The 23,527-nt window shown below is 50.5% G+C and overlaps 4 protein-coding genes across 16 annotated transcripts in view; 2 read left to right on the plus strand and 2 right to left on the minus strand.

The window, feature by feature from the left end:
- TSFM (Ts translation elongation factor, mitochondrial) overlaps positions 1 to 1,669 on the minus strand; it is a 39,296-nt gene extending 37,627 nt beyond the window's left edge. For all 11 annotated transcript variants that reach the window (XR_009209233.1, XR_009209234.1, XR_009209231.1 and 8 more), the window contains exons 1-2: positions 1,454 to 1,669; positions 1,035 to 1,208 (exon numbers count right to left, since the gene is read on the minus strand). Coding sequence is in view for 3 of the 11 variants with exons in the window: in XM_032173211.3 (XP_032029102.1) it covers positions 1,035 to 1,208; positions 1,454 to 1,510 (231 nt within the window). In the remaining 8 variants the exon portion in view is untranslated. The remainder of the gene's footprint in view (positions 1 to 1,034; positions 1,209 to 1,453) is intronic.
- Positions 1,670 to 1,769: 100 nt separating this feature from the next.
- EEF1AKMT3 (EEF1A lysine methyltransferase 3) lies at positions 1,770 to 11,668 on the minus strand. 2 transcript variants are annotated; one of them, XR_009209397.1, is made up of 4 exons: positions 11,381 to 11,643; positions 11,154 to 11,265; positions 3,407 to 4,063; positions 1,776 to 1,883 (listed from the first exon to the last, which is right to left on the minus strand). XR_009209397.1 is itself a non-coding variant. In XM_032173216.2 (3 exons), the coding sequence occupies exons 1-3, from the start codon at positions 11,555 to 11,557 to the stop codon at positions 3,672 to 3,674; spliced, it is 681 nt and encodes a 226-aa protein (XP_032029107.1). In that variant the 5' UTR covers positions 11,558 to 11,668; the 3' UTR covers positions 1,770 to 3,671. The 2 variants fall into 2 exon arrangements, 1 of the variants encoding a protein (XP_032029107.1); XM_032173216.2 differs by having other exon boundaries at positions 1,770 to 4,063; positions 11,381 to 11,668.
- Positions 11,669 to 12,151: 483 nt separating this feature from the next.
- On the plus strand, positions 12,152 to 15,843 carry METTL1 (methyltransferase 1, tRNA methylguanosine). Of its 2 annotated transcripts, XM_032173217.2 has the most exons (6): positions 12,156 to 12,346; positions 13,056 to 13,219; positions 14,357 to 14,541; positions 14,635 to 14,748; positions 14,909 to 15,010; positions 15,162 to 15,843. In XM_032173217.2, exons 1-6 carry the CDS (start codon positions 12,162 to 12,164, stop codon positions 15,315 to 15,317), a joined length of 906 nt encoding a protein of 301 aa, XP_032029108.1. In that variant the 5' UTR covers positions 12,156 to 12,161; the 3' UTR covers positions 15,318 to 15,843. The 2 variants fall into 2 exon arrangements, with proteins under 2 accessions (XP_032029109.1, XP_032029108.1); XM_032173218.2 differs by lacking the exon at positions 14,357 to 14,541 and having other exon boundaries at positions 12,152 to 12,346; positions 15,162 to 15,308.
- Positions 15,844 to 15,976: 133 nt separating this feature from the next.
- Positions 15,977 to 21,855, plus strand: LOC116480846 (25-hydroxyvitamin D-1 alpha hydroxylase, mitochondrial). Its single transcript, XM_032173219.2, has 9 exons — positions 15,977 to 17,499; positions 18,134 to 18,324; positions 18,839 to 19,041; positions 19,127 to 19,327; positions 19,412 to 19,584; positions 19,788 to 19,960; positions 20,162 to 20,240; positions 20,530 to 20,727; positions 21,083 to 21,855. The coding sequence occupies exons 1-9, from the start codon at positions 17,305 to 17,307 to the stop codon at positions 21,194 to 21,196; spliced, it is 1,527 nt and encodes a 508-aa protein (XP_032029110.1). The 5' UTR covers positions 15,977 to 17,304; the 3' UTR covers positions 21,197 to 21,855.
- The last annotated feature ends 1,672 nt before the right edge of the window (positions 21,856 to 23,527 follow it).

The raw sequence follows: 23,527 nt of genomic DNA on the forward strand, positions 1-23,527 counted from the left end.
TCCTAAGGCAGGCCTTCATATTCACTCACCACTCACTCACCCAGAGCAACTTCCAGTCCTGCAAGCTCCATACATGATAAGTTCCCTATGGAGATGTATCGTTTTTTATCTTTTATGCTTATTTACTGTACTTTTTCTATGTTTAGATACATAATACTTACCACTGTGTTACAATTGCCTACAGTATTCAGTCAAGTAACATTCTGTAACGGTTTGTAGCCTAGGAACAGCTGGCAATTCCATATAGCCCAGGTTGTAGTACAATATACCATCTAGGTTTGTGTAAATACTCTGTGATGTGCATAAGCCAAAGTCTCCTAACGACGCCATTTCTCAGAATGTATCTTCCTAGTTAAGAGACGCATGACTGTACAGACAAAAACTACACAACTCTGAAAGATTAAGATGTCTAAAGTCAGCCAAGCGCGGTGGCTCACTCCTGTAATCCCATCACTCTGGGAGGCCGAGGTGGGCGGATCACCTGAGGCCAGGAGTTCGAGACCAGCCAGGCCAACATGGCGAAACCCCATCTCTACTAAAAATACAAAAAAAAAAAAGAAAAAAAAAATAGCCGGGTGCAGTGGCGCACGCCTGTAATCCCAACTACTCGGGAGGCTGAGGCAGGAGAATCGCTTGAACCCGGGAGGCAGAGGTTGCAGTGAGCCAGGATCGTGCCATTGTACTCCAGCCTGGGCAATAAGAGCAAGACTCTGTCTCAAAAAAAAAAAAAAAAGTCTAAAGTCAGACAGTGTGGGGGCCCCACAATTTGACTCCTGATCGATCTGACTCCAGAGCTCACACAAACCCTTTCAGCTCCAGGCAACAAGAAACACCGTAACAGTCTGGTTTGTTAATCCTGGGATACTCAATTGCTTCCAAATAAGACAAAGTCAAGGCCAAGGTTGTCATTTAACCCAGATTTCCACTTAGGGCTGTGCCATTATGGTCACTGGAGAGCAGTCTAACTTTATGCTCCCCAGCGTGACCGCCCGAAGAGTCTGAGGTCGAGCTCTAGTACTCCGCCCTGCACACACCTGTTTGAGGTCCCCGCCACAAGTCTCCAGAGCTTTCTTGCAATTTACAAAGGAGTAGCCTGTTTTCCGCCGCAGCTTCATGAGGAGCTCCTTGCTGGAGGCCGAGGCAGACAGACGGGGCCCAGCATGAAATGTGTGCCTTGGCTGGGGCGACTGACGCAGAAGAGACCCAGCCTAGATGGGATAAGAAAGGGATGAGGAGCAGGAAGCAGCAAACTCCAGAGGGTGGAGGGTACACGGGCAGAGAAGCGACCTTAGGGAGCGGACAGTGTGCAAAGGGGGGTGCACCGGGGCTGGACTGGGCAGAGGCAACGCTGTCGAGGAAGGTGGGATGGGGTCAAACGGGGTTGGGAGGAAGGGAAAGCTACAGGCGCACAGGAGAGCTGCAGGGAAACCAGGTCGGCACCAGGACTTCTCACCGGGTGGCTCCCGGTACGCGCGACCAGAAACACGCGTAATGACCGCAGCAGCGACATCTCCCTGGCTGCAGTAAACTCCCTCCGGCGGGCGCACTGGTGAGGCGACGAACCTACGGCGCGGCGGAAGGGCCACAATTCTCCAGCGGAACGCACCAAACGAGGATGGTGCCACCTGCTGGCTGGAGGAACACAGTCCTCTCCTCTACTTGATTTCTGGAGACGACACATTTCATACGGAATTACCCCCCACCTCCCATCCCAGGTAAAGTAACAGAAACCAAGAAATAAAGTTGTCACAAAACAACAACACAAGAAATGTGGGTAACATTTTATGTTTATTTTCAATGCGCGTTTATATTCATTATCCATTTATGACTCACAACAAACTTGTGTGGTTGGTGAATGGGTTCGGGAATTTGTCCAAGGTCACCTAGGAAGGCAGGGGTGGAATCCATTTAACAAAGCGAGCAAGTATTTATTGAATGAGCACAATATCTGTTGAACACCTGTTGTGTGCCAGGAACTGTTAGGCTTCGGGGTTTAGACATGAGTAAACCACAGCCCTACCCTCCAAGGTAATTTAATGGTGAGAAAATGAGAATCACAAATGTCCGTGCAAGACAAATTAAGGTCCCATAAGATGAACAAATAGTTAAAGGGTCTCAGGGAGAAAGAAATCACATTCAAGCAAGAGGCTCAGAAAAGAGGCAAAGAATAATGAAGATTTTGACAGGTGGCAATAGCCTTTCAGGAAGAGGATTATCATAAAGAGTGAGAAAGAAGTCAGAAAACTTTAGTGTGGTTTTAGAAAACAAAGAGTACATCTTTTGTAATTTGGCCAGAGGTCCAATACACGTAGCAAAGGAGTAGGAAATGCAATAGGAAGGTAATTTGGGATCACATGGACACAGACTAAGTACCAAGCAGAGGAGCTTTTTCTTGCTTCTGCAGGCAGTGAAAGCTAATCAGAGCTAATTTTGGAAGATCACAAGAGTTTGCAGAACGGACTGAAGAAGAAAGCACGGAAGCAGGGAGTCCAGAGAAGGTGACTACGTGCCTAAGCAGTAAGTAAAGAGAGCCGCAACCAGAAGTACCAATGTGGGAAGAGAAAAGAGGTGAAGGCAAAACACATTAGGAACTGTGTTAGGCTTCAGGGGATTAGAGATTAGGAAGGAAGGACTGATGAAGCTAAAGAAAACTGAAAGATGAAAAGAACTTAGTACTAAGTACAGTGTTCTTCTGCAGAGCATGATGTTCTGTGATCAAGGCTCTAACTCTGGAAAGCATGAAGAAACTACAGTCCAAAGGACAGCTCTGCAGCCTTAGCTTCAGAGCTAGGAGGACTTGACCCAGTTAGAGCCATGGCTCCACCAGACTCTATCTCTAAAAAGCAGAAATGGGTGGCTTGAGGCTTCTTCCTTCTCAGCTCCTGAGCAAAAGCTGAGTTCTTGCACAACAGATTTTTAAGGCTTAATTCTTTCTTAAAAAAAAAAAATCCTAGGCTAGCGCAGTCGCCCATGCCTATAATCCCAGCACTTTGGGAGGCAAGGCGGGTGGATCACTTGAGCCCAGGAGTTTGAGACCACCCTGGGCAACGTGGCGAAACCCTGTCTCTACTGAAAATACAAAAATTAGCCAGGTGTGGTGGCGCATGCCTCTAGTCCCAGCTACTTGGGGAGCTGAGGCAGGAAGATCATCTGGGCCTTTGGAGGCTGAGGCTGCAGTGAGCTGTGATCATGCCACTGCACTCCAGCCTGGGTGACAGAGTGAGACCCTGTCTCAAAAAAAAAAAAAAAAGAGAAGAAAAAGAAAAAAAAATGCCGTAGAATTTTTTTAAGTCCATTCTGTGTAAACAGCAACAGGAATGGAAATGATCAGTGACAGTCTCTCTACAACCACTGCTCTCACATCCCATATACCTCCCTTACCCCCTAAAAATCCTGGATACCTTACCATCCTCCTCCTCTGAGAACAGGAGCCAGGAACCTCCTTGGTGTTCTAACACTAGTGCTGCCAGAGCTCTGGGATTCCTTGTAAGCAGGCACCTCACTGCACCTGCCCAAGAGTATCTGGGGTAACAAAAAGGGAAGGAGGAAAGTGAGAGGCCAGGGAAATCCATCCTTTTTGGTCCTCGTGTTTGTGGCTCTGGAAATACGGTTTTTGAGATACACGGTTCCTTCCTTATGGCAAGAGATTGAGAAGAACAGCAAGGGTGATGTCAAGCAGGTCTTGGTTCCCTGTGCCTGGCCCTATAGATGTTGATATTTTCATCCTCATCCCGCTGAGCCAGCTCCAGTTGGAAATGCCGGGGCAGGAGGTGCTGAAAGAAGCTCTCTGTCCCGTGCTCCTTTCTCATCTTGGAGGCCAGATAGATGGTGCCATGGGGCCTGCACAGGTGTTGGAGGGTCCCCAGCAGCAGAGGGAAGGTGGGTTCCAGGTACACGATATCAGCCCCCAGCACCAGGTCATAGTTTCCAGGGAAGACATGATGGTCAATCCCCCAGGACAAGGCACGCACCTGGGCCTGGCCTCCAGCTGGCACATTGGCCTGGACGTTGCCCTGGATCTGTTCTAGGGCCAGGGGCAGGTCAGTGATGGTAACATCCCCCCCTGAGAGAGAGGAAGGAGGAAAAATGCAAGTGAGAAGGACCAACCAGGCGTTCTTGGCTCCTGCCTGGAAGGTCCAGAGACCTCAGAGCATAGGGAACAATGTCTTGACAGCCTGGAGCCCATACTGGCTTTTAGTTGCCTCAACCTCCACTTCACCCACTGCTATTCTCATTACTCTACATTCTACAACATCAGCATTCTCTCTGAGCTAATCTTCAACTCTCTGGCCAACACACAACAATCAGATGTCAGCAGAAGCCTGGGCAGGACTAAGCTGGAGATGGGTTCTGTACCCACCCCCACTGACACAAGCTCGCCTTAAGGATCTGGAAAGCTTCCCAGAAAATGTGACCTCAGCTGAGCCCTAAAGGACAAGTAGGAGTCAGTCAGGTGGAGCTTTCCAAGAAAAGAACAGTGAGTACAAAGGCCTGGGAGTGAGAGAGCATGGCATATTCAAGAAAGGCTGGATCTTAGAGGATGTGGAAGGGGGAGAAAAGTGTCAAGACATAAGACAAAGGGAAAGTGATTATGACATGCTAAGGAGATTCAGGTTTGATACTGAGGGCAGTAGGCTTTAAGGGCAGAAACAGGGGTGAAGATGGTCAGATTAGCATCTCAGAAACCTTCATTCATGCAGTACATATAATTTGGAGCACCTACTAAGTGCTGAGTATATAAGGCAAGCAAGACAAAAACACCGCTTTCTTTGTTTCATTCTAGAGGTAGAGACACACTAGGTACTGCATCATAATCATGATGACTGTGATGGAAAGAGAAGCAAGAAGTACTAGGAATCCATTCATTCATTCATATTTATTATGTGCCTATATGCCACGTGCTGAGAACATAATGATGAACTAAGAAGATAAGAATCCCCCCTCACTGAGCTTATGGTCCAGTGGCAAGAAACAGATGACAACAACAAACAAAATAAATAAAATAAAATACACTGTACACCAGATGGTAATATATGCCATGGTGAAGCCCCAAGCAGGGAAGGGGGATAAGAATTGCTTGAGGGATGGGGAGAAATGCAAGTTAGAGGGACAAACCAACGGTTCTCGGCTCCTACCTGGAAGGTCCAGAGACCTCAAGGCATAGAGGACAAAGTCTTGGCAGCCTGAATGTAATTTTAAATTGAGTGGCTGGAGAATGAAATTTTAAATTGAGTGGTCAGACCAGCCTGACCAAAATGGTGAAACCTCGTGTCTACTAGAAATACAAAAATTAGCTGGGTGTGGTGGCGGGCACCTGTAATCCCAGCTACTCGGGAGGCTGAGGCAGGAGAATCGCTTGAACCCAGGAGGCGGAGGTTGCAATGAGGCGAGATCGTGCCATTGCACTCCAGCCTGGGCAACAAGTGCGAAACTTCGTCTCAAAAAAAAAAAGAATGGCACATGCTGGCATGCTTTAGGAGGAGCATGCTGGCTGCTATGATGAGAAGAGTATAGGAGGGCAAGGTCAGAAGCTAGGAGACCAGTTAGGAGGTGATGGCAATGACTCAGGTGAGAGATGATGAAGGTTTAAACCAGGGCAGTAGCAATGGCTAAGAAATGGTCAGATCCTGATATATTTTGAAGGTAAAGTCAACAGGATTTGCCAATAGATTGGATATAAAATATGAGAGAGAGAGAAAAGCTTGAGATGGGCCAGGCACAGTGGCTCACGCCTGTAATCCCTTTGGATTACACTTTGGGAGGCCAATGCGGGATGATCGCTGGGGTCCAGGAGTTTGAGACCAGTCTGGGCAACATAGCAAAACCTCGTCTCTACAAAAAATACAAAAATTAGCTGGGTGTGGTGGCACTTCCTGTAGTCCCAGCTACTCGGGAGGCTGAGGTGGGAGGATCGCTTGAGCCTTGGAAGGTTGAAAGTTCAGGGATTTAGTGAGCATGATTGTGCTACTTTCACTCCAGCCTGGGCAACAGAGCGAGAACCTGTCTCGAAAAAAAAAAAAGCTCAGGATGGTTTCTGGGTGTTTGGCCTGACCAACTAGAAAACCAAATTGCCACTCATTTAGATGAGAAAGGTTGCAGGAGGCGCAATTTGGACAGGAAAATCATGAGTTCATTTTCTGAGCACATTAAGTTTGACATGGACATCTATATCACATCAGACAACCAAATGAAGATACTGAGTAGGCACTAGGTTATGCAAGCAAGTCTGGAGATAGAAATGGGATAGTCTTAGAGTCATGATCACCAACAGGGCATTTTTTTTTTTTTTTTTTGAGACAGAGTCTCGCACTTGTTGCCCAGGCTGGAGTACAATGGCACGGTCTCAGCTCATTGCAACCTCCACCTCCCGGGTTTAAGCGATTCTCCTGCCTCAGCCTCGCAAGTAGCTGGGATTACAGGCGCCTGCCACCACGCCCGGCTAATTTTGTATTTTTAGTAGAGATCGGGTTTCACCATGTTGGTCAGGATAGTCTCGAACTCCTGACCTCAGGTGATCCACCCACCTTAGCCTCCCAAAGTGCTGGCATTACAGGCGTGAGCCACCACGCCCGGCTTCAACAGGGCATTTAAAGGCATGAGGTGATGGGCTGCTCAGGAGTGAGGTAGACAAGAAAAGGAGGGGATCAAAGGACTGCCCCTGAGCCCTGAAGCACTCACATTTTCAGTTGTGAAGATGAAAAAGAACCAACAAGAGAGTATGGAAAGGGAGTGCCTGCCAGGTAAGCAGAAACCAGAAGTGTGGTCCCCTGGAAACCACAGGAATTGTTCCAAGGAGGAGGGAGTGTCAGCATCAAATGCAAAGTCATCAAAGGTAGGCTGATAACTGACTCCTGCGTTTAACAACCTGGAGTTGGAAATGAAGCTCACGACCTTAACTAGAACAATTGGATTGAAGGAAAGAATAGAAGGAGAGGAACTAGCCACTGAATATTAACTCTTTTGAGGAGTTTTATTTTAAAGTGGAGCATAGAAATGGAGTGATAGCTGGAGGGAGATGTAGGATCAAGAGTTTTTTTCTGAAATAGGAGAAATCATAGCATATTTATATGCATTTTATATTCCATATATTGCTATATATGGAATGATCCAAAGAAAAGGAAAAACTGAGAATGCAGGAGAGATGGGGGTGGGTGTTGCTGGAACAATGTCTTTGAGTAGGCAGAAAGATTTGGGGTCTTGTGACAAGTTGGGGGCTTGACCTTAGCTAGCACAATGTGTCCATCCATGGTAACAGGAGAGAAGGCACTGCACACAGATGCAGATGCAGTTACATAAGTAGATGTTGTGATAGGAATATGTGGACATTTTCTGAGAAAACAGAAGCAATCATTAGAGATAAGAAACAGCCCAGGCAAGGTGGCTCACATTTGTAATCCCAGCACCTTGAGAGGCCAAGGCAGGTGGATCACCTGAGGTCAGGAGTTCGTGACCAGCCTGGCCAACATGGCGAAACCCCATCTCTACTAAAAATACAAAAATTAGCCAGGCATGGTGGTGCGTGCCTGTAATCCCAGCTACTTGGGAGGTTGAGACAGGAGAATCGCTTGAACCTGGGAGGCAGAGGTTGCAGTGAACCAAGGTCGCACTACTGCAGTCCAGCCTGGGCAACAGAGTGAGATTCCATCTCAAAAAATAAAATAAAATAAAATAGATAGGAAACAAAGTCATCAGGTGAGGGTGAAGATGGCAGAGGAGGCATTTGGAGGTTTGAGGAATAAGAAGGTAAGAAACAGTTGTTCAATAGAGTGGCAGAAAAAGTGGACAAGAGAATGTACCAGGCTAGCTGGGAAGCACTTAGGACCCACCTAAGGCCAATGGTAACAAAGTTAAAATTAGCCCAGTTAGCACAGTTGTGTATGTACTGGGAGGGTCTAAGTTAGCCTAGGAGTGGGAGTGCCAAGGAGGCCTTCCCTTCGAAGTAACATTTGAGCCGAGGAAGGAGGGATGCATATGCATTAAGCAGATGGTAAAAAGTTTCAGACAGAAAGTAAGCCTGAGTGAAGTCCCCAAGGAAGGGAACATCAGAGTAGGTTTGAGGAACTGATGGACAGGCAATAGGCAGCCCTAGAAAAACAAGAGAGAAAGAGGCACAGAAAGAGGGAGGCAGGACCTTGGAGACCATGCCATAGGTGTTAGTTCTATCCTGAAAGCAACAAGAAGCCACTGAAAGATTTGGGGCTGGAATACACGATTACAGTTTTATTTTGAAAAGATCACTCTGACCAGCGGGTGGAAGGGCCGAGGTCTAGGTGAGGACAAGGAGTCAAAGCAGGAAGACAAGTGTGGCTGTTGTAGTAGTCCAGGCATGTGATTGTGGTGGTTTGGACTGGGGAGCTGTCAGTAGAGATGGAAAAACGTGAGAAGGTTTGAGATTTTTAGGAGATAAACTGAATAATGGACATGTGGGTGAGAAAGAGGGTCGTGTCAATGGTGATGTCTAGGTTTCCCACTGGGTGCACAGTGATTTGATTCACTGAGATAGGGAAGTCTGATGGAGAAATGTGTTTGGTGGGGGAAGGTCACAAGATCTAGTTGGGTATGTCACATTTCCCCAGAAGAAGCTTGAAGGCTCTTGTGAAAATCCAGGCAAGAGATGCCAGTGGCCTGAACTAGAGATGATGAAAAGATAATACTTCCCCAGACAACTGGAAGTCCTGGCCGGATCACTTGAGGCCAGGAGTTCATGACCAGCCTGGCCAACGTGGTGAAACTCCGTCTCTACTAAAAATACAAAAATTAGTGAGGCATGGTGGCACACATCTGTAATCCCAGCTACTCGGGAGGCTGAGGCAGGAGAATCGCTTGAACCCGGGAGGCGGATGTTGCGGTGAGCCGAGATCATGCCACTACATTGCAGCTTGGGTGACAGAGTGAGACTCTGTCTCAAAAAGGAAAAAAAAAAAAAAAAAAAAATTTAACTCATAGGACTGGGTGATTGCTGGAATGTGAGGGGAGAGAGGGACAAGATGACATCCAGCTTTCTGACTTGACAGCTAAATAGGAGGCAAAGAAGGAGAAGCCAGTCTGGGAGCAAGTGAAGCTAGGTGTTCCCATCCACACCGCATGCCTTTTCTCCCCTTTTTAGCATAACTGCCTGCATCCACCCATGCTTCATGCAAAAACTGCTGTTGGCACCCTCCACTGTTTCTTTTTTTTTTTTTTTTTTTTGAGATGGAGTTTCACTCTTGTTGCCCATGCTGGAGTGCAACGGCACAATCTTGGCTCACTGCAACCTCCACCTCCTGGGTTCAAGCGATTCTCCTGTCTCCGCCTCCCAAGTAGCTGGGATTACAGGCATGTACCACCACACCCGGCTAATTTTGTATTTTCAGTAGAGACGGGGTTTCTCCATGTTGGTCAGGCTGGTCTTGAACTCCTGACCTCAGGTAATCCGCCTGCCTCGGCCTCCCAAAGTGCTGGGATTATAGACATGAGCCACTGAGCCCAGCCGGCACCCTCCACTGTTTCTGAGGCTGCTGTGTTCACACTGTTCACCTCCTCCTCACCTGACAGAGCTTCCCTTGATGGACTCCTAGGGAGTCATGGTAGACATGGATAGAGCATGTCCACAGGCTCCACGCATACCTCACCAGAGTTCTTGTTCTGTGACATCGTCCTCTGTCTCCCTCACTAGACCATAAGCTCCTTGGGGAGAGAAAATCTGTCTTATTTATTGTTGAATCTCCAATACCTAGCATGATTCTTGGTACATAGGGGACTTGAAATACATTTTGATTGAATGAATAGAAGAATGAATGCCTGCCTCTGGGAAGATTTCCCTTTTTTTATTTTTGAGACAGAGTTTCACTCTTGTTGTCCAGGCTGGAGTGCAATGGTGCGATCTCAGCTCACTGCAACCTTCACCTCCTGGGTTCAAGCGATTCTCCTGCCTCAGCCTCCCAAGTAGCTGGGATTACAGGCATAAGCCATCATGCCCAGCTAATTTTGTATTTTTAGTAGAGACGGGGTTTCACCATGTTGGTCAGGCTGGTCTCAAACTCCTGACCTCAGGTGATCCACCCACCTTGGCCTCCCAAAGGGCTGGGATTACAGGCATGAGCCACCATGCCTGGCTAGACTTCCCTTAATATGACCTAGTTCTGTCCCTATGAACAAAGACATGTTAATTTACATTCCTAGGGAGATGACATTGTAAGAATTTAGTGCTTTCAGTTTGAGGTTTTGTCTGCCCATTAGATTATAATTTGTGAAACTGTTTCCTCTGTAGTTTTTGGTTCTTGACAAAAGAGAAGCAAATTTTTCCTTACCTTTTCCTTTTCCAAGTCTGCAGTGTCTAATTTCTACCCCCTCTTCCTACAAAACACATCCTAACCCTTGGAAACTCATAAACTTGTTTCTCTTAGCCATAAAAACCTAAGGAATCTGAAACATATTCATAATAAAGTTATAAAGCACTCACGAAGTTTAATGTCTGCAAGTCTCCCTATAGCGTACCCCCATCAGTGCATCTTGACAGAAGACCATGTCCAAAGCCAAGGCGCTTTTAAGTGACAGCATTCTTCATAAAATCACAAAGAGTAACACAAGGCTGGGTGTCGTGGCTCACACCTGTAATCCCAGGCGCCTCGCAAGGCAGTTGGATCACCTGAGGTCAGGAGTTCGAGACCAGGCTGGCCAACATGGTGAAACTCTGTCTTCTACTAAAAATACAAAAATTAGCCAGGTATGGTAGCGCAAGCCTGTAATTCCAATTACTTCGGAGGCTGAGGCATGAGAATTGCTCGAACCCGGGAGGCAGCGGTTGCAGTTAGTGGGGATCGCGGGCACTGCACTCCAGCCTGGGTGACAGAGTGAGACTCTGTCTCAAAAAAATAAAAATAAAAATAAAGAGCAACATAATAGGAACAACTCCTTCTTACAGGCCTGCCTGAGTTTTATTTCCTACCCTCCCCAATCACCCACCCTAGGTGCTTTGACAGGCAATTCATGCTGTCTGGCACACAGAAGTAGGCGCCAAAATAAAAACAAAAACAAATTTTTAAAAAGTTTGTTTAAAAGAAGGGGTTGGACTGGGCCCAAAGTACTCCCCTCTCCCCCAAAGATCCACGAAGTGACCATTTCTCCGCGCCCCTGGGTCCCCACTCTCTCCCGCAAAAAGCCAGCTCACGCACCCTGCAGCGCTGCCAAGATCCCCACGATGCCTGTCCCCGCACCCAGTTCGATCACCTTCTTGCCTCGGAAATCCACATTTTGACTCTCGAAATAATTGCACAGGCTCAGGGCCTACGGGAGAAAAGACAGAGAAAAAGACAGCCGTGAGAATGGCTCCATATGGGAGAGGCGGAGTCCGGGATCTGGACCTGCCACGGACCCTCACCCGGCGCAGCCCACTCCTCACCGCGTCCCACACGCGCGCCGCCACCCCGAGGCGGGACCCAAAGTTCTGGGTGATGGTCAGCACATGCCCACAGAAACAGAATTGGCTCTTCTCCGGGTAAGAGTCTGCAAAGAGCCCGACCTCCCGCGGGAACACCGATTCCGATTCAGATTCGGGATCTGGGCCGGGGTCTGCCATCCGGCCCGCCAAGGGAGTGGCCGGGCACCGCGGCCGGCGCTCAGATCCCGGATCCGGAGCGGGGTAGAGGCTAGGGGCCGCGAGCCGTCGTGGTGTCCCTGTGGCACGAGCCCCGCCTCCCTGAGTTTGCCCTCCTTCCTCCAGTTCGACTTCCTGGAGGTGGAATGAGGAGCTGCCCCTCCCGCCCCAGCCCCGAGCGCACACTCGACTAAACCCACACGGGACCACAAGAGTCAGACCGGGCGGACTGGTCCGAGACCAGGAGTAATGGGAGAGGAGCGAGGACTGATGCCACTGTAGAAGGCGAGGTCTGTAGACCCCTCTCACCTGTGGGGTGCACAGGTGCCTGCAACCAATATGGTAACCCTGACCAGGCAGAAGCAAGCTAAGAGAAAACGAGAAAACGTTGGGTCCCTGGGCCTGGCCTTGCCCTCCCAGTTGGAGGCTAACGGTGCGGAGGTTCCCTCCAGCACTCGCTCCTTACAGCCCTCCCCACCCAACCCAGCCCAGCCCAGCCCAGCCCAGCCCAGCCCAGCCCAGCCCAGCCGAGCCCGGCCGAATTTGCTCTTGGGTCTTTAAGAGGCGGGAACTGCCACCAACGCGCATGGCTGCGTCATTAATTTGCGCCTCTGGCCTGCGCCTCCACGTGGATTTGGTAGAGAAACCCCGGACTGGGATCATGGCAGCCGAGACTTGGAACGTGGCCGCAGCAGAGGCCCCGACGCCCCAGAAGCGCTACTACCGGCAACGTGCTCACTCCAACCCCATGGCGGACCACACGCTGCGCTAGTGAGAAGTGGGCAGAGGGAGAGAGAGGAGGGCGGGATTCTCAAAGCAGCCGAGAGAGCAGTTGTGCTGCGACTGCTGGGAGGATTTGGAATAGACCCGGGAGGATCAGATGGGTGACGTCAGTTTTGGGGGTGGGACCGGGAGATTCGACCGAGAGAGGAGTTGGCGGGTTAAGAGTGGGCGTGGCGTTCGGGCCTAAGTCTGGGTAGCGGTGCTAAGTTTGGGAAGAGAAATAAATTGTTACTGAGACTGAAGTGATAGAGGCAGAATGTCGTTTCCATCTTTTGCTTTTGTTTGTTGGATTTAATAAAAAGGCAAACATATACACAATCCTGCCCGCACCTTACCTTCCCTCCCCGCAGGGCATAAACACAAAGTAGGATCCCAATGCATTAGGCAGCCAGTCTCGGGAGAAGGGGAATTTGTGCCCCAGAAAGGGCAGCTACCCGGCCAGGGTTACATCAACCGCCAGAGTGGAGTTGGGCAGGTCAGCGTTTATGGGCCTCATGATGGGCCTATGATTCACACTGGGAGTTAAGGGTGGTTTCCATTGTCCCTCTTAGAGGCCACAGGGCCCAGTGTTACAGAATTTTTGAGAAACCCTCCTCCCTTTTACCTCCCACCCTCACCCACCCACACACTCTCACAGTACCACTTCTGCAATAGTGTGACCAACCTTCTTATGCTTCTTTTGTCTTCTTTCCAATAGCCCTGTGAAGCCAGAGGAGATGGACTGGTCTGAGCTATACCCAGCGTTCTTCGCTCCACTCACTCAAAATCAGAGCCACGATGACCCAAAGGATAAGAAAGAAAAGAGAGCTCAGGCCCAAGTGGAGTTTGCAGACATAGGCTGTGGCTATGGTGGCCTGTTAGGTAACACTCAGGCCCTTTCTCTGGGGTGAGAAGAGGCCTAGTAGCTTCTGCTGCCTCAGCAGCTTTTGTGGGGGGGTCATAATTGGCCTTTCCCCTTTCGTCCAGACACTGGTGACATCAGCATGGAGAGGCTCCACCTACCCTCTACTCTGGGTCTGTGACCTTTGCCCTGGAGAGTGGAGGGGGCTGCCTCAAATGCTTCTTAAAACCTGGGTTGTCCTTTCAGGCATCAATCCCTACATGAGCCATTTCATCTGCCAGGTTCCGGGTCAGTGAGCTGGTCAGCACAAGCGTCAGAGATTAGCCATTGTGGCCAGTGATCCTGAACTGTCTTTCTCAGGGATTCTACCATCTCCCCTCTCCTTTGCCCCTCCCTCGCCAGATCTCATTCCTTCTGCCCCACTTTCCTGGTTTTTGGGTTCCTCTTGTATTGTCTGTATTGTCCCACCCATGCATGCCAAGCCACTCCCTATTTTTAGATCTTCCCAGATAACAGCCTGATAGAGAAGAAGAGCATGGTACATAGAGGCAGAAAACCTTGGTTTAAGGTCCAGTTCTGTCCGGGCACAGTGGCTCACGCCTGCAATCCCAACACTTTGGGAGGCTGAGGCAGATGGACCACTTGAGGCCAGGAGGTCAAGACCAGCTACTCAGGAGGCTGAGGCACGAGAATTGCTTGAACCTGGGAGGCAGGGATTGCAGTGAGCCAAGATTGTGCCACTGCACTCCAGCCTGGGTGACAGAGCAAGACTCCATCTCAAATAAATGAATAAGTTCCAGTTCTGCCCCTTCTTAACTCTGTGATCTTCGGCATTTCTGACCCTCAGTTTCCTCATCTTCACAATTTACCACAGAGTGTTATAAGGATGAAATAACACAATGTGTGAAAACACTGTGGAAACTCTAAAGCAATGGCAAAATATACATGTATTCTCAGCCCTCCCATTCTGGTCCTGGTGACTATTTTCATTTCTCCCCCAGCCTCTTGAGCATAAAACTATCCATATATTTATCTCTGTCCTCTCTTGCCGTTCTGGACTTTGGTAGTTGCAGATTGAGGCTTCCTTTCCTGTGTTGACCGCTTTGCACTTCCTACAAGTATATGGTTGATGATTCCATTGCTATTTCTGTGTCCAGTGGAACTGTCACCGCTGTTCCCAGACACACTTATTCTGGGTCTGGAGATCCGGGTGAAGGTCTCAGACTATGTACAAGACCGGATTCGGGCCCTACGCGCAGCTCCTGCAGGTGGCTTCCAGAACATCGCCTGTCTCCGTAGCAATGCCATGAAGCACCTTCCTAACTTCTTCTACAAGGGCCAGGTGGGGAGGGGCCCTGGTGGGTTAGGCTGGTAGGCAGGTGGGGGCATGGAGGCCAGGCTCTCACAGCCCTGTTGGTGCGTGTCTGTCTCACAGCTGACAAAGATGTTCTTCCTCTTCCCCGACCCACATTTCAAGCGGACAAAGCACAAGTGGCGAATCATCAGTCCCACCCTGCTAGCAGAATATGCCTACGTGCTAAGAGTTGGGGTGAGTTGGGATGGGAGGGATGATGGGGTGAGTGGCCCACTCAGGGTCCCTTCACTAAGAATTCAGTGGGGGTGCATTTAGGGACTCACACCACCACTCCCATCATCTGGCTGCTGATGTTGCATGCAGCCTCCTGTCTAGGGTGATTTTGCCTGTGCAGGGGCTGGTGTATACCATAACCGACGTGCTGGAGCTACACGACTGGATGTGCACTCATTTTGAAAAGCACCCACTGTTTGAGCGTGTGCCTCTGGAGGACCTGGTGAGTAGGCGACCTACAGGAGGTGGAGGCCCTTTCCAGAGTGGTTCTGTATTTGAACTTAACTCAGTGCCAGGAGGATGGGATAGGTGTCTAAGGGCCAGGGGCAGTCTGAACAGTGAGCAAGGACTTATTGGACCCTTCCTTCTCCCAGAGTGAAGACCCCATTGTGGGACATCTAGGCACCTCAACTGAGGAGGGGAAGAAAGTACTACGTAATGGAGGGAAGAATTTCCCAGCCATCTTCCGAAGAATACAAGATCCTGTCCTCCAGGCAGTGACCCCCCAAACCAGCCTGCCTGGTCTCTGACTGCTTACTCTACCTTAGCTGGACCTCGTCTCCCAGGGACTAGAGAAAAGAGCAGGAGTCTTGGGTCTTCCCAGTTGAGACTGCTGTAGCTGAGACACAGTACTCTCTTAAAGAAGGTGGGGAGCTGCCCAGGGCAGAACCCACTGGTGTTCATGACTACCCCTGGCTCCTCTCACCTTGTCCCTCCGCTGCCAACAGAAAACAAAGCAGCTGACTGAGATGGTCAAAGGACTTTGGACCATAGGGGATCTTTGGAAGGCTGTGGGGTCTTGCTGTCCCTTAGCACTCCCTTCTCCTTGTGAGATCTCTCCTCAGCTGGAATGAGGAATGTAGTCCATCTAAACTGCTTGCTAGGCTCAATTACCACTTCTGTTTGCTTTGTGGATCCTGGGATAACATGTATATGTGTACACATGCCTATTCTGCCATTTCTCAGGAAAGGGTAGAGTATGTATCATATGCCTTCTACCATCCTCCTGTCCTCTCCCTGCGTAAGACTTGACCTGGGGAATCTGTGTTCCCTAAATGTTGTCTCTGGAGAGTCCTTGGGAAGGTGTGGGGGTGGAGACCCTCTCCTTTTTCACATTGACCTTCAATTCCAGAACTTCAGAGCTGACTGACTGGCACAGAGCCTGATAGAGTTGGAGTGGGGAATGAGGGAGTAAGGAGCAGAGAGGTAAACTGTAGGAGATTCTTTTATTTTAATTTTTTTTAGAGGCAGGCCCTCTCTCTGTTGCTAGGCTGGAGTGCAATGGCATAATCATAACTCACTGCAGCCTTGACCTCCTGGGCTCATGTAATCCACCTCAGCCTCTCAAGTAGCTGGCACTACAGGCATATGCCACCATGCCTGGCTAATTTTTGTATTTTTTGTAGAGACAGACTTTCACTATGTTGCCCAGGCTGGTCTCAGACTCCTGAGCTCAAGCAGTCTGCCCACCTCAGCCTCCCAAAGTGTTGGGATTACAGTCTTGAGCTGCCGTGCCCAGCCTAATTTTTAAACTTCTTTTGTAGAGACAGTCTTGCTATGTTGCTCAAGCTTGTCTCAACCTCTTGGCCTCATGCCATCCTCCCGCCTCAGCCTCCCAAAGTGCTGGGATTATAGGCATGAGCCACCACACCTGGCCCTGTGGAAGATTCTGAGGCTAAAAGTAGAAAGGGGCTGCTAACCAGAAAGCCCCCCAGAGGAGACTGAGTGAGCTGGGGAATTAGAACATCCACATCCCATCCATTTAGCTCCTCTAACAGCCCAGAGACAATCTTTGAACTTAATTAATGTACAAAAAGTTTCTTCATTTCTGCTTCTCAAGCCCCAAATTCCCATGTCTGAAAGAAGGGGGCTTGTACACCCAAGACACCCCATTATCCTCAAGAAAGAAAGATGGAGGTTCTAGGAGCCATTTTAGCCCATTAACCCACCTGTCATCTGCCCAGTATATGTTAGGTACAGGAGGAGGGGGAGGTGTGGCTAGTGCAGGAAAATAATGCAGAGAAGATAAAACCTACTAAGCCAAGAATGTGGGGACAGTTACAGCTGTGCCTCCCCTGCTTCCCTTCCCGGAGGAGCTGAAAGTTGGGGAATTCCTGAGGATGGGCCTAAAGGGGCTGGGCTCACTGGTAGAAGTGGTGGGAATATCAGAGACTGACTAGTGTAGCTTGGTCACCTAGTCCGTACTAAAAAGCCTTATAGCCTTTTCTAGGATGAGACTTTGAGGCTCCTAAACTAGGGCACTCTCCCAGGAGGAAAATCTTAGGCCCTCCCTCCCATGAGGGTCATTGCAACATGAGACCCACGGGAAGTTGTGAAGTCAGCCCCAACCCCGCCTACTGTTCCTGGGTGCTAATCCCCAGCACAGACCACTCAGGAGGAGGGATTGGCTGAGGAGCTTGGAGAGGGGGCGTCATCACCTCGCCCAAAGGTTAAATAGGGGTTGAGACAAGATGCTCAGGAGAAGCGCTTTCTTTCGCGAGCACCCTGAACCAGACCATGACCCAGACCCTCAAGTACGCCTCCAGAGTGTTCCATCGCGTCCGCTGGGCGCCCGAGTTGGGCGCCTTCCTAGGCTACCGAGAGTATCACTCAGCACGCCGGAGCTTGGCAGACATCCCAGGCCCCTCTACGCCCAGCTTTCTGGCCGAACTTTTCTGCAAGGGGGGGCTGTCGAGACTACACGAACTGCAGGTAGGAAGGTACGCCTTTCCCGAGACTGAGTGCTGGGGAAACTGGCTTTGGCAGCGTCAAAAAGGACTGACTAGTGCAGAGCAAATGTGGGAGAGCCAGAGAGAACGGATGCCCATGAATTAAGGAAAAGGCGAGTTGAGGCTGGGGGCGGTGTGGCTAGACTCGCGCAGAGTCCGTCCCGACTCTTAGCAGAGGGCGCTGGGAAAGCGCCTTCTCGCTGTCCTGAGGTGTAGAGATCCTGCAGATATAGTACAAGTGCACGGGAGGCCGGAGTGCGCGGTACCCTCCGCCTGCGTGCGGCTTAAAGCTACGTGGGCTCCTTTTCATTCACTGAGGACTCGTCCTGAGACGGACAGTCCAGACATGGAACTTTTAGAGATTTCTCCTCGACCAAGATGATCAGAGAGGTCCTGAATGTCTGCCTTGCACAAAGTTCCTGTTTTGCCCATCACACTCAAACTTTCTAGGGATGGGAAATGAGAGAGGAGGAGTTTGCAGTATCAAAGGCATACACTAGTTGGGCACCCGAGAAGGAGCAGAAGCTCCCTCTTCCCAAACCCAGTCAACGCCCTTGGCGTGGGCACAGGTCAAGCTGAAAGTCCCCGCCCAGGTATCCAAGTGTCCGCTACTCCAGGTGCAGGGCGCCGCGCGCTTCGGGCCGGTGTGGCTAGCCAGCTTTGGGACAGTGCGCACCGTGTACGTGGCTGCCCCTGCACTCGTCGAGGAGCTGCTGCGACAGGAGGGACCCCGGCCCGAGCGCTGCAGCTTCTCGCCCTGGACGGAGCACCGCCGCCGCCGCCAGCGGGCTTGCGGACTGCTCACTGCGTGAGTCTTCTCTGCCCCCAGAAGCCCAGACGCCCTGCAGCGGCCCTCTCCTGCTGCGGGTCCCGAAACTATCAATCTGGGGGCAAGGTGGGAGGTCGGCTGTCCCACTCTACCTTTGGGCATCTTGGGGTTCCCATCCCAGTCTGCTTCACCCACACTCGGGTTGAGCCCCAACCTCACTCCCCGCCTACCGCCTACCTCCTTATCCTTTGAGGCCAGAATCCTGGGAACTGGGGGAACCGGAGGAATTGGGCTAGGGTACAAGGATCTGGATGGAATGAATGTAAGGTTCTGTGACTCAAGTTACCCGGGAACCCCGGCCCCTGCGGGCAGGAAATGAGTAAAGAGGAAGGGGGCTGGAAGACAGGCGCAGGCCGGTGCAGGTTTCTGTACCCCAAGGGGGCAGAAGCAATCCCTCTCCTGGCCACCGCAGTTGAACGTGCTCCTTCACTGCAGCCAGTCCCGTCGAGCCGTCCCCACCTTCCAGATGCGCACTCTCTCCTCAACCCTGCAGGGAAGGCGAAGAATGGCAAAGGCTCCGCAGTCTCCTGGCCCCGCTCCTCCTCCGGCCTCAAGCGGCCGCCCGCTACGCCGAAACCCTGGACAACGTAGTCTGCGACCTTGTGCGGCGTCTGAGGCGCCAGCGGGGACATGGCACGGGGCTGCCCACCCTGGTTCGGGACGTGGCGGGGGAATTTTACAAGTTCGGACTGGAAGGTGAGTCCCAGGACAGAGCTGGGCAGGCGTCAGGGGCGCCCTACCGGAGCCTCCCGGAACCCTGACGGCGCCCCCTCCCGACAAGGCATCGCTGCGGTTCTGCTCGGCTCGCGCTTGGGCTGCCTGGAGGCTCAAGTGCCGCCTGACACGGAGACCTTCATCCGCGCTGTGGGCTCGGTGTTTGTGTCCACGCTGTTGACCATGGCGATGCCCCACTGGCTGCGCCACCTTGTGCCAGGGCCCTGGGGCCGCCTCTGCCGAGACTGGGACCAGATGTTTGCATTTGGTAAGGCACAGGACGAGGTGGGCATGGGGGAATGTAAAGCTGTCCAGGGGTAGCGAGGTATTCACGTGCCTTCTACCCACGCAGCTCAGAGGCACGTGGAGCGGCGAGAGGCAGAGGCAGCCATGAGGAACCGAGGACAGCCCGAGAAGGACCTGGAATCTGGGGCGCACCTGACCTACTTCCTGTTCCGGGAAGAGTTGCCTGCCCAGTCCATCCTGGGAAATGTGACAGAGTTGCTACTGGCGGGAGTGGACACGGTGAGGTTCTCCCTCCGTGCTGTGAGCCAATTCCAGGGCTTAGCCTCCCCAGACTCCGGGGCCATTTTTCTGTTGCAGGGGATCCATTATGGCCACCTAGACCAACTTGTCTTAGCACCCCTTAGCCCCAGACTCTTCCATAATCTGCACCCTCTGCTGGGTTCCCACACCCAACACCTCTCTTGCTTTCACATGTTTCTCAGGTGTCCAACACGCTCTCCTGGGCTCTGTATGAGCTCTCCCGGCACCCTGAAGTCCAGACAGCACTCCACTCCGAGATCACAGCTGCCCTGAGCCCCGGCTCCAGTGCCTACCCCCCAGCCACTGTTCTGTTCCAGCTGCCCCTGCTGAAGGCGGTGGTCAAGGAAGTGCTAAGGTGAAGGGGAAGGAGAGAAGGAACAAGAGGAAATGCCAAGGAAGGGCTGGGGAAGCAAATAGTGGATGGAAGCAGGGAGAGAGCAGAGAAAAATGGCCCTCTACTCCTGGCCAAAAAGGGTTTGGAAGTTGGAAACAATGAGAAGGGGGCTGCAGTCCCTAGCCTCATCTTGCTGTCTCCATTTTGTGCTTTGCAACCTAGACTGTACCCTGTGGTACCTGGAAATTCTCGTGTCCCAGACAAAGACATTCATGTGGGTGACTATATTATCCCCAAAAATGTGAGTAGAGCCTATGCACCCTTTCTACTGAGCCATTCCTCACTATCTTGGGCCCCAGCCCTGTTCTCAAACACTCTCCTAAAAGCTCTTCAAACACTCCCCTTGACCCCTCTGTAGGACATGCCTTTCTAGGATGTAATGGGACAGTGGGGAGATCCTTCCAAAAGTAGTTGCAGAAAACTTCCCCATCACCCACCAGGACCTACCTTTGTCCCTGTCTGAATATCATCTTCTTCATGCCTGCCCTATTCTGAGCCCAAACTGACAAGTTTGTTTTCCTTCCCACCAGACGCTGGTCACTCTGTGTCACTATGCCACTTCAAGGGACCCTGCCCATTTCCCAGAGCCAAATTCTTTTCGTCCAGCTCGCTGGCTAGGGGAGGGTCCCACCCCCCACCCATTTGCATCTCTTCCCTTTGGCTTTGGCAAGCGCAGCTGTATGGGGAGACGCCTGGCAGAGCTTGAATTGCAAATGGCTTTAGCCCAGGTGAGTGCTCTAGATTTTATACCTTCCCCAGGCTGGAGAGACCCTAACCCTCTAAAGTTGTGAGCTCTTTCCCCTGACAAGCATAGGAAATCATATAAGACCTGGTAGAACGAATCTTCTGAAATATGATAAGCCCATTATAGGCCTGGAGTGTAAGTGAGAGTATTCAAACTATTTTTTCCCTACCATAATCCCTCACCCTTATTAACCAAGAAGTCCCCTACTGGCCACAGGTGCCACCCAATCATTGACCATTCTAACACTAATAATGCATGCCCTTTACCAATTGGATTACCAATGAATCCCCCCATTATAGATATCTTTCATAGTAATGCTCACCTTCTTCCCTTTCCAGATCCTGACACATTTTGAGGTGCAGCCTGAGCCAGGTGCGGCTCCAGTTAGACCTATGACCCGGACTGTCCTGGTACCTGAGAGGAGCATCAACCTACAGTTTTTGGACAGATAGTCCCGTGGAAAGAGACTGTCATTATCACCCTTTCATTCATCGTAGGGATAAGATTTTTTGTAGGCGCAAGACCAAAATATACATCTTCCCCTAATGCCTGTCTATCTGACCAAACTGGATAGAACCACCATAGTGAAGTGTGAGGCGGCCCTGACCAATGTGTGAAGTATGCACTTAGCCTGACTCAGGCGGCCAAGTGAGAAAACCATGGTTTCTCTGCTTGCTTGGCCCTTCTGATCATGTATGCATCCCCCAAGAATGAAATCAGATTTTAACTAATAATGCTGGATGGCCTGAGGAAAGACTCAACTGCCTCTCTTTTTGGGCTTTCATAGTGTTCATTGATGCTGCTGGCTAAGCTTTTATCAAAGCATAAGCTCAGTAACTGTGCTTCTGGTCTGTACCTGGTTGGTCCTTCCTCTTTGCATATAAGCTCTTTGAGAGGAAGGGTGAAGCCTTATTTGTTTTTATGTCCCCTGCCAGGGCCTGTGTCTGACTAGGTGACACCACACACATTCTTAGATTGAATCTGAACCATGTGGCAGAAGGGATAAGCAGCTTAGTAGGCTCTGTCTACCCCCTTCGTTCTTTGTCTTGCCCCTAGGAAGGTGAATCTGCCCTAGCCTGATTTACAGTTTCTTACAACTCTCCTTTGCTCTCTGGCCAATATTAATTGGGTTTGCCCCATCACTTAGTTCTCAGGCAGAGACATCTTTGGGCCTGTCCCTGCCCAGGCCTCTGGCTTCTTTTTTATATTGAAAATTTTTAAATATTCATAAATTTTAGAATAAAAAATCAAATATTCCATTCTTGACTTTGACTTATTTCTCTCATATTCCCACTTCCTACAAGACCTGGAGGCAAGACCCTAACCCTCCCATCTCCCACCTTGGTTTCTCAGGTCCTGGGGGTGACCCCCATAACAATGGGAGGTCTGGACGCCTGGAAGAGTAGTTTGTAACACAAACCCAGACATGTTTCTGTCTGTAGTGGGAACAGCCAAGTCTAGTCTGGCTTCCTGTAAGAGATTAAGGGGGTGGGGGTTGAAAAGTAACTGCAGGGGCTAAGCTGTAAAATGGGCCCGGAGCTAGGGATTTGCAGACATGGGCAGAGGTTGCTGACTCTGGTAAGGAAAGTGCTTTTGGACTGCCAGGGTTGAAGAAAGTCCTAGATTGGTCACTCTGCCCTCTCTGGAAAAGTTGTTCTAAGATAATTTCCTTCAGAGGAAGGGATACAAGCAGAGAAGTGGAATCAGACAGACAGAATGAAAGCTGAGTGTGGGGGTGGCCAGAAGCCCTGGGGCACTGAGGCAGGATAAGGGCGGTGGACAGAGGGAGCCTGTTTCCCTGAGTCAGCATTCTCTGGCCCCCCAGAGGCTGGCACAGCTCTCCTCTTGTGATGTATACAGATTAACTCATCTTCCATCCAAATAAATCTCTCAGCACACTGCACATTTCCTTCTGCATCCCAGATTACCCTCCCCATGTCAGGACTTGCCCCCCTTCCCCTACCGCTCACCCTATTCCAATTAGCTGGGTGTAGATGGAGATTTCACTTCACACTTCTTCCTCCTCCACACCTTGGCCTCCTGGCCTAGACATGGCTCCCTGACCAAAGAAACTCCATTAGCCACCAGGCCTTCTGCAGGGGCATCTAATTATGCAAGATCCACAGAGGGTCAGGGCAGACCCAAAGCCTCGTACAAAGATCAAGATTTCTGTGCATTTTCTGCCCTTCTCAACTCCTTCCCTACTGTATACTCAGTCTCCACCCCTATTCCTCTATCACTGAACTCAATTTGAACCTAAATGACCAAATTTTCAGCAGATTTGATCTTTGAGGGAGAATAAAGCCCAGCTTGTCAGACCCTTTCCCCTGGAATCAGTGATGAGAATTCTGCCCATCCATACTCCCTATTTTCCATTGGGCAAGCAGGAATGCCCACTTGAAGAGGGCAGCAGTTCCCATGACCCCTTTCCTGGACAACGATCTTTTTAAGTTGGAAAAAGGGAAGAAGAGGAGACCATACTGATTGCTGGCCCCAATCTCCATACCAAGGCTTCCATTAGTGCTGAAGGAGAGGGGAAAGTGTCCCACTTGGCCTCATTTTAGGACCCAGAGTGTAAATGGATACAGTGTGTTTGTGTGTGAGTATGTCTATTTTCTTTGGTATGTCTAACCTTCCCTGCAGAGCCATCACAGAGGACAGCTCAGGCTTGGCGCAGGAAGCTCCACATGTGTCCTATCTACCTGAACCCTATCTGCCAGTACAGATATTAGTAGTCACTCTGATTTGCAATCCCCCATTTGGTCCCCACCAGCTCTTCTGAG

Source organism: Hylobates moloch, unplaced genomic scaffold, assembly GCF_009828535.3.
Source record: "Hylobates moloch isolate HMO894 unplaced genomic scaffold, HMol_V3 SCAFFOLD_13, whole genome shotgun sequence".
Taxonomy (NCBI): domain Eukaryota; kingdom Metazoa; phylum Chordata; class Mammalia; order Primates; family Hylobatidae; genus Hylobates; species Hylobates moloch.